Source organism: Emys orbicularis, chromosome 1 (genome assembly GCF_028017835.1).
Source record: "Emys orbicularis isolate rEmyOrb1 chromosome 1, rEmyOrb1.hap1, whole genome shotgun sequence".
In the NCBI taxonomy this organism is placed as follows: Eukaryota; Metazoa; Chordata; order Testudines; family Emydidae; genus Emys; species Emys orbicularis.
This window is the reverse complement of record NC_088683.1, coordinates 142,695,562-142,703,988: the sequence shown is the minus strand read 5'-3', so window position 1 is coordinate 142,703,988 and position 8,427 is coordinate 142,695,562. Positions and strand designations below refer to the sequence as shown.

Below are 8,427 nucleotides of genomic sequence, written 5' to 3'. Positions count from 1 at the left end.
ACAAGTTCAGCAGGAGATGTTTTACACAGGATCCATAGCCCAAAACGACCTCAGAGTTCTACCATCTTCTATAATAGTACTTGTATATTGCTTTTCATTTGTACCACTACACCTGCTCAAAGAAGTTGCTTCTGCCACAGGACAATGCAGATGGAGATTTCAGTCATCTGCACTGCAGCACAACAATTCATAATCATCTTAGTGGGAGACCTCACCATGCTTTAAAAAGGAATGTAAGCATCATTCCCATTTTATAGTTGGGGAAGAGACCTTCTCTGATTTGCCCATGGTCACATTGCAAATTAGAGAGTTGGGAATTCTGATTTCCTGATTTCTAGTCCAGTGTTCATATAGCCCAGAGAAAGCAGAGGTTCCAGCATATGCTTTCTGTGAGTAGCCTCATGGAGTACTACATGCCAGAAGCTGGAGTCACCAGGGTCTCATCTTTATATTGAAGTGAAGCTGGGATCCAACAAGTGTCAAAAATGGCATCACAGGGCTCCATGATTTGTGGGTTTCAGTGACTCCAGAGCCAGTGTGCTCAATTTACAAGTAAGAAGAGGTGTGTTTTCAACTGCCAGCCTGTCGGATTCACCCTGGGATCAGAGAGTTGAGCTGGGCTCTTCCCTTCTCACCGCTCCCCCCCCCACACCCCCCCTTGCTGCCCTCAGCGAGTCCCTAATCCAACTCTTCACAATTGATGAGTCGGGCCCCCACAAACTGAGACTGGCTCTCAAATCATGAGATTTTTTTAAACTACCAGCTGGTGGGTTCTCTGCGCCCTGGTTTCTGCACCACCAGCGGTCCGGCTCCAAGCGCCTCCCCGCAGCTAGTGAGAGCTGGGAGCTGCCCCAGGTCTCCTGACTCCGGGGCTTTACGCAGACCCCTGTGAGGGCTCGGGCTGCAGGCCCCACCAGTGCGCTCAAAGGGCAGGTGGCCGGAGGCGGAGCAGGGCCCTGCCCCCCGTGGGACCGGGCGGGTGACCTCCAGCCCGGCTCCCGTCCTCCCCTGGCTGCGAGACTCCGAGAGCCCCGCTTTGCTGCCCCCGCCTGGCCACAGGCTGGAGCCGGGTCTTTCAGGGCCCGTCCCGTCACGTGATTACTCCTCACTTTCTCCCCCCCCCCGTGCGCATTTGAGCCCGTAGAGCCTCCGTAGCACCCCCAGTGTCATAGAGAGCCGGGGCGCCCAAGAGAGAGAGACCATCCCTATGGTTGCCGGGGAGATGCGGTCAGTCAGTTATGTGCAGCGGGTGGCGCTCGAGTTCAGCGGGAGCCTCTTCCCCCACGCCATCTGCCTGGGAGACGCCGATAACGATACGGTAACAAGAGGCGTGGGGGCGGGGAGTCTAAAGCGGAGAGGGTGGTGTACAAGGCGCATGCGCGAGAGGGTAGCGCGAGCGCGCGAACAGCGGCGGGAATCTGCAGGAGGAGGGGGCGGGGTCTGGCTCAGTATTTGCATAATGGGTTCTGTCCGCGCGGTGCGCTGCCTGGTGCTGCCCTCCCCGCGTTTCCTGGGGCTGCCTTCCCCTGGCACTGCCCCTGGGTGCCTGGTGCTGACTTCCCCTTGACACCCTCTCTGCACTGCCCTCCCCCTGGCACCTGCTAACTGTGAGAGCTGACACCCTCTTGGAATAAGTGGGGCTGCCCTGGTTTACACAATTCACATTTTGACCATTATTTTCACATCTTTAAGGGTTAGAGACTTTCTCTCTTGCTTATATCTATATTAAACTTTAATAATTAAAGGAACCCATCAGTTCTGGAGTACAAGGTGGCAGCCTCAAATAAAAAAAATTCCTGTGCCTCCCCAGTTTGACCCGGGTCATATCGCAGCAGTGCCAACCCTTGCTCTGGTCACAGGAATGCAGTTCAAACTCTCCTGTTCCTCCCATCTAATGTGGAGCAAACAAACCCCACTGCAGTGAGGTACTTTGGTCAGCTGCCACCATGAGGCTCCCTGAGTGACATTTGTGACCACCAGCCTTGATTATTACAACTCCTATTCAGGAACAAAGCCATTGACCCTGAAAACACTCCACTTCATACAAAATGCAGCAGCTTATCCACTTAGCAACACAAGTCATCGTGAACATGTAATTTGTTTTCCCACTTAAACACAAACTATCTATCCTAATCAAAACTATAGAAGGCAGCGGCTTCATTTGGCAACTAATAGTCACTGCCCTCTCTAAGGAATAGTTATATTTTGCTCTTGAAAATTATACTGAGCAAATTGCTAGCATAATGCAATACACATAACTGGAAGGGGCCAGGAGAGCTTGCGGGAGGTGTAGGGAATGGCCAGCCCCAGGAAATATTTTTGAAATCCCTGCCACTTGGTGCATTCAAAGGTATAAATATTATTTATTTGTATTACAGTAGTGCTGATAGGTCCCAGCTGAGATAAGGGCTCCTTGGTGCTGAGTGTTGTACATGAGAAAGACAGTTCCTGTCTCAAAGAGCTTACACTCTAAACAAAGAGTGGGAGGGGAAACCGAGGCACAAAGCAGCTAAGTGACTTGCACAAGGTCAGATAGTACATCAGTTGTAGAACCCAGCTCTTCTGAGTCCCACTCCAATACACTGAACAAATGTTTTAGAAAGCATTTTTAACAGCCCCCAGGATGTCATCTCTGATGGGGCTGATTTAACAATGTCCAGGGAGGGGCAGGGAAATCACCCCAGTCTTCCCTGATGGTTGAATTTGAATAAGGGACTCCAGGGAGCCCCCTTCACCACCTCACTATCTGGTGGAATAAAATGTTGTCTTTTATGTCTCTACTGCTGCTGCTCTTCCCTCCTTCTCCTGTTATCTCTGGTCTCCCCTTTTCTCTCTCTTCTTTTCCATTTACTGCTTCCAGCTTTGCAGCTTTACATCTGAATTCTGGTTTCTTTTTCCCTCCTGGGGCTGATGAAGGTGGGTGTGAATTTCCCATCATTAACATTCTTCCCTTCTCTCCAGCTGAACGAGTTAGTGGTGGGGGACACCAACGGGAAACTCTGCGTGTACAAGAATGACGATAGCAAGCCCTGGACCGTGCGCTCCTGCCAAGGAATGGTCTGTTGGGGCAGAGTTTGCCACTCCTCTGTGTTCTTTGGAGCCTGTGCCGTTTGTTTGCCTGGAATGCTATGTGGGGATGGAAAGCCTTCAGAGATTGGTCCTGAGGCTCTGCACAATTGCATCAAAGACCCTGCTCCCCGCCCCAGTCCTGGGCTCTCACTCTCTGGGCAAGCAGTGCTGTCCAAAGTGCTGAACAGCCAATGGAAAGAAAGTTCTTATTCCCTCCCCCATCCTTGTCCTTCCCGCAGTGTGCTGAGGGTTTTGTCCCCAAGCTCTGCGTGGGAAGGCCAGGTTCTGCCATTGGGCCTGGCCTCACTCCTTTGCCTGAAGGAGTGAGGTTAGACAGGTCCTCAGTCAGAGGGATGCTGACTTTGAGGAGGATCCTGAAGGCTGGAGGATCACTAGTGCAGACTTACATCAATACTTTGGGCTATGTTTCCTTTGCTACTTCCTAGTTTCTGAAGTCCCTCCCTTTTCTTGCAGCTCACCTGCGTTGGTGTTGGGGACGTGTGCAATAGAGGAAAGGTGAGGCCATTTGGCTCCCCACCAGCTACACTCACATTGGAGGGGGGAGATTGGCCTTTGACATGTGCAGTTGTTTGGGGTTACGGCACATTTTAAGTGGGGAGGAGAGTCCCCCAGGTTCTTTCTCAGTACATCTCTTCCCTGGTTCTGAGAGAGCTAGTGCTACTGGTTTAAACATTGTCCCTCAATTAATGTCCTCTATGAGCCACTGACAGGCCTGATGAGTAAGCAAACCAACACCTTACTAGGGAAGTGACCTGCCAATGGCTAGTGCATCTAAACTGTACTGGCATGTTTGACCCTGGAGTGCCCCAGCCGATCCTCATGGGTACTACTTGACTGTGCTGGGCCCTGTGGTGCAGCTGTTGCCCGCCTGCCGTTCACTTGCATGCACTTAAATTGGCCCTTGCGAAGACTGAGATGCAGAGCAGCCCAAGCACCATTGCAGATTCCAGTCCGTGTAATACAGCAGCTCTTGCTAGGCCATAATCTGGGAGAATTAAACCCAGGACCTCTGGATCCAATCATCTAAACTCACGTTCCATGGTTTAACTGCTACAGCAGCCTCATTAACCATTATACACTAGAGAGAGAGAGTCACACTATGTGAGTGTGATGAATAGGAGGGGACTGTGACAGCTGAAGACTTAGGCCTGGTCTGCACTAAAAAGTTAGGTCGACCCAGCTATGTTGCTTAGGGGTGTGAAAAATCCTAACCCCTGAGCGATGTTGTTAAATTCACCTAAGTCTTGGGGAGGTAGATTACCTACACCAGTGGGAGAAGCCCTCCTGCCAGCTTAGGTAGCATACACCAGGCGCTACAGCGGTGCAGCTGCTCTAGCGTTTCAAGTGCAGGCAAGCCCTTAGTCTGGCAAAGGTGACCAAGAAGGTTGGATGCTGTGACTCCGCAGCAGCTTCTAGGCACAGCCAGAATCTCTGCAGCACTGCTCTGTACTTTCCAGACATCTCTCTGTCAGTATAAACTGGCTCTGGTGCAATAGCCCCTGCACTGACCACACCTAGCCAATCACTGTAACAATTGGCCCTGCAGACAGAGCTCACAGTGTAGTCACTGTTCATCTTGATGGCCCTGCCCTTGCCCCCATGGAGGACTGTTGCAGGCAATCTCACCACCTCTTCTATTGATTCAGGGTCTTCCCTCTCCTCTCAGAATCTGGTTGTTGCCGTGAGTGCGGAGGGCTGGTTTCATCTCTTTGATATGACTCCTCCACCCTCAAAGCATCCAGATGCCTCTGGCCACCACGAACCCCCACTGGCAGATGAGCAGAAGCTGGTGTTCAAGCAGCACATTCCCGCCAACACCAAGGTCATGCTGATCAACGACATTGGTGAGCATGTGGGGTGGAAGGGGGCAGACCAGGAGCTCAAGCACATGGTGATGGTAAGAGTAGAACAGGCACATGGGGCTCAGCGTGGCAGTGCATGTACCAGAACATGAGGTAAGCAGGAACCCAACCCATCTTAGCCTTAGAAGAGAGGAGAGAAGACCTTGTGGCTTTTGGGGTGCTGCAGTACATGAGCTGTTGGGGAGCTAGGAGGTCTGAGATTTTTCTAAGGTGCCCTTCACTGTGGTATCTGAGCACTAAGGATCTTTGGGATCATGGTACAGCGGACGCTTGTGTGGCTCTGTGCTAAGCGTGCCTGCAGGCAGTGGGACTGTGATGCCTTGATGGAACCCATTGTTGTCTCCCTGTGTCCCCTGCAGATGGAGATGGGAAGTTCGAGCTGGTGGTGGGTTACACGGACCGTGTGGTGCGAGCCTTCCGCTGGGAGGACCTGTCTGAGAGCTCCGACCACATCTCCGGCCAGCTGGTGCTGCTGAAGAAGTGGCTGCTGGAGGGGCAGGTAGGAAGCAGAGTGCCCTAGATGGAGGTATGTTGAGTATGGACTTCAGGAGCTAGGTTTCCCAAAGGGCAGGGCCCTCCAAAGGAAGAGGAGCCAAGCCCCAGTCTTCTGAACAAAAGATCAGCGATGGGTGCGTCAGGAGTGAATTTCCCCCCACAGTTTGTGTGGTGTGTGCAGGGCAGCTGACAGGTGCAGGTGACTGGGTGTCCAGTCAGCTGCTTTACCCTTGCGCTGCTCTCTATGAATCTAGGGTTGCCAACCCTCCAGGATTGTCCTGGAGTCTTTAATTAAAGATTATGTCATGATGAAACATCCAGGAATACAGCTAACCAAAATTGGCAACCCACTATGTGCTCCCATTCTCTTTGGGGGGAAAAAGGATTGTGTCCCCCAACATGGGGCTGGATGTGTCGCCTCCTTTGTTGAACTCAGTTCAGTGCCTGTTGACTTTCTGGCAGAAACCTGCTTCTCCAGAGAGCCTGTTGCTTTGGGGGAGATGGGGGCATTTGCTGGATGTTGCCAAAGTATTGGTTGGGGACACGGGGACACACACACACACACACACTCCCTCCCTCCCTTTAGGAAATGTACAGTCCTTCCACTCACAATCCTGCTTACTGTTCCTGGGCTGGTGCAGGTGGACAGCCTCTCTGTGAACCCGGGCCCTGATGGTGTCCCCGAGATGATGGTGTCCCAGCCAGGCTGTGGCTATGCTATCCTGCTCTGCACCTGGAAGCCGGACCAGCAGCCCCTAGCAGAGAGCGGAGACAGCTCTGCAACCAGCAGGTGGGCATTAGGATCCAATGGGACAGACATAGAGGTGCAGTTTTACAGACCTGCCACAAGGAGGAACGGTTGCACCACATTCTGATTGCTGATTACACTCTGGCTGCCCCCTTGACTTTGCATCCTCCTTCACTGCCTGCAGGGCCGGTGCAACCACTAGTGATAGAGGGCGCCTAAAAGCCCGCTCAGGCGAGGAGGTGGAGTGGAGATGAGCTGGGGCGGGGGGGCGCGGGGAGGGCCGCCCGCAGTAACGGGGGGGGGGGGAGGGGCGCACAGGGGAACCACTCCCCGCCCCAGATCACCTCCACTCAGCCTCCTCTGCTGAGCACACAGTCCCCGCTCTAATTCTTCTCCAGTCGGCACCGCAAGCCTGGGAGGGGAGGAGAATTAGAGCGGCGCCAGCGTGCTCAGCGGAGGAGGCGGAGTGGAGGTGAGCTGGGGCGGGCTCCCCGGGCGGGGTTAGCTGCCGCAGAGGGGGGGCTCCCCGGGTGGGGGGGGCGGGGTTAGCTGCTGTGGAGGGGGGCTCCCCGGGTGGGGTTAGCTGCGGGGGGGGTAGCTGCTGCGGACGTGGGGGCCTCCTCTGGTGGGGGAGGCGGGTGGGTGTGGTTAGCTGCCGCGGGGGGGGCGGGGGACGGGGTTAGCTCGGTGGGGGGGTGGCTCAAGGTGGAAGTTTCGCCTAGGGCGCGACTGGCCCTGACTGCCTTCACCCCCAAAACCCTGGTGCTTGAGTGCTCCTTGCTTTGCTCTGCCATGAACCGAACACTCTGGCTCCGCTCCCTGAATCGTGTGTTGGCATGCAGGGCAAGGAGGTGCCGCTGGGGTGTGGCTTGCAATATCCAGAAGTAGTTGCGGGAGCTTGGCTGGTGAGTTGAGGGAAGTAGATGGGAGCCAAGTGAATGTCAAGATGAGGGGAGGGAGGCTCATTGGGAGCATGGGATGGGGAGCCAGTAGGAGGCCCAGTCAGCCCTCTGAATCTACAGCCCCAAGGTGGGACTTTTCTCTTGTGGTTTTTATTGTTGTTGTCTGTGCTCCCAGAGGTGTCAAAAGGAGGGTTTATAAATCGAATCCTGGGAGTTAGACAGAAAAACCCCATTCGTTCATCCACTCTGTCTCCCTGGGACCAGGGCAGGCTTGTTCCCTCCAGAACCTTCTTGTGTCCCACCTAGCCAATTTCCCAAGTGAATAAAAGGCAGCCTTATAATATAATCATTTCACTGCTTTTCCAGGTCTAGTCCCTGCCTGTGGCACAGAATAGTCTAGTCTCCTGACGGCTGTAATACTTTGGCCTCATTTCAGTTGTTTGGTTTAATGTGCGGGTGCTGGGTGGTGTTGGTGGCCCATGATACACAGGAGGTCAGACGAGATGAACTGGTGGTCTCTTCTGGCCTGAAACTCTCTGACTCTCAGAGTGACTCTCTGGATCTTTCCTTTCCTTGTCTGAAAACTGGTATTCCCTTGGCTTTTCTGCTATCTCTCAGCACCTTCTCAGGTGTCTGATTTTTTACCGCCAATATAACTGGGAGTGGTTCAGAAAAGCTCTTAGCTAATTCCTTCCCTCCCCATGATATATGTATGTATGCTCTCAGATTTGCCACATAGGCCCTTCCCAGGTATTTATCAACAAATAAATACAGTCAGTCAGTTGAAAACCCTGTGCTTTCTTAGTGATTGAAACATCCCCCAGATGAACTGATCTCCCCTGCCCCTCATCCCAGCTGGGATAGCAGGCATCTTCCAGAAGTCAATGTGTGTAAAAATCCCTGCCCTGGGATTCAAGGGCAGTGACTAGGGAGTCGCTGTGGGATTGTCTCTGGCTGGAATCCCTAACCCTTTCCCCTCTGTCTCTCCCTTCTCCCTAGGGAGGCCCCCGTTCGGGACGTTATCCTTCACCAGACATCTGGCAGGATTCATAACAAAAACGTTTCCACTCATCTAATTGGCAGCATTGGCCGAGGTAAGAAGCAGAGGCAGAGCCTGCAGCAATGTACAGGGCCGAGATCATAAACTCCCAGCTATCGATTCTGTCGGATTCTGTTGGAGGATGAGGATGTCACATAACTAAATAAATAAATCCAGGAGAAAATCAGATTCCTGGAGGTGAATACCTAGCAGGTGGCCACAAAAATGGAGAGAAGCCTGGCCCATACTAGCCAGCCCCCAAATTATGGACTGGCCCCAGGACGTTAGGAT

At 53.2% G+C, this 8,427-nt stretch overlaps 1 protein-coding gene across 1 annotated transcript in view; it reads left to right on the top strand.

Moving 5' to 3' along the window:
* The first annotated feature begins 1,207 nt into the window (after positions 1–1,207).
* Positions 1,208–8,427, top strand: part of ITFG2 (integrin alpha FG-GAP repeat containing 2) — a 47,036-nt gene continuing 39,816 nt past the window's right edge. Inside the window, exons 1-7 of the mRNA XM_065422854.1 lie at positions 1,208–1,318; positions 2,962–3,057; positions 3,544–3,585; positions 4,757–4,934; positions 5,312–5,451; positions 6,089–6,237; positions 8,097–8,191. Of these exons, the coding sequence (XP_065278926.1) occupies positions 1,208–1,318; positions 2,962–3,057; positions 3,544–3,585; positions 4,757–4,934; positions 5,312–5,451; positions 6,089–6,237; positions 8,097–8,191 (811 nt within the window). The remainder of the gene's footprint in view (positions 1,319–2,961; positions 3,058–3,543; positions 3,586–4,756; positions 4,935–5,311; positions 5,452–6,088; positions 6,238–8,096; positions 8,192–8,427) is intronic.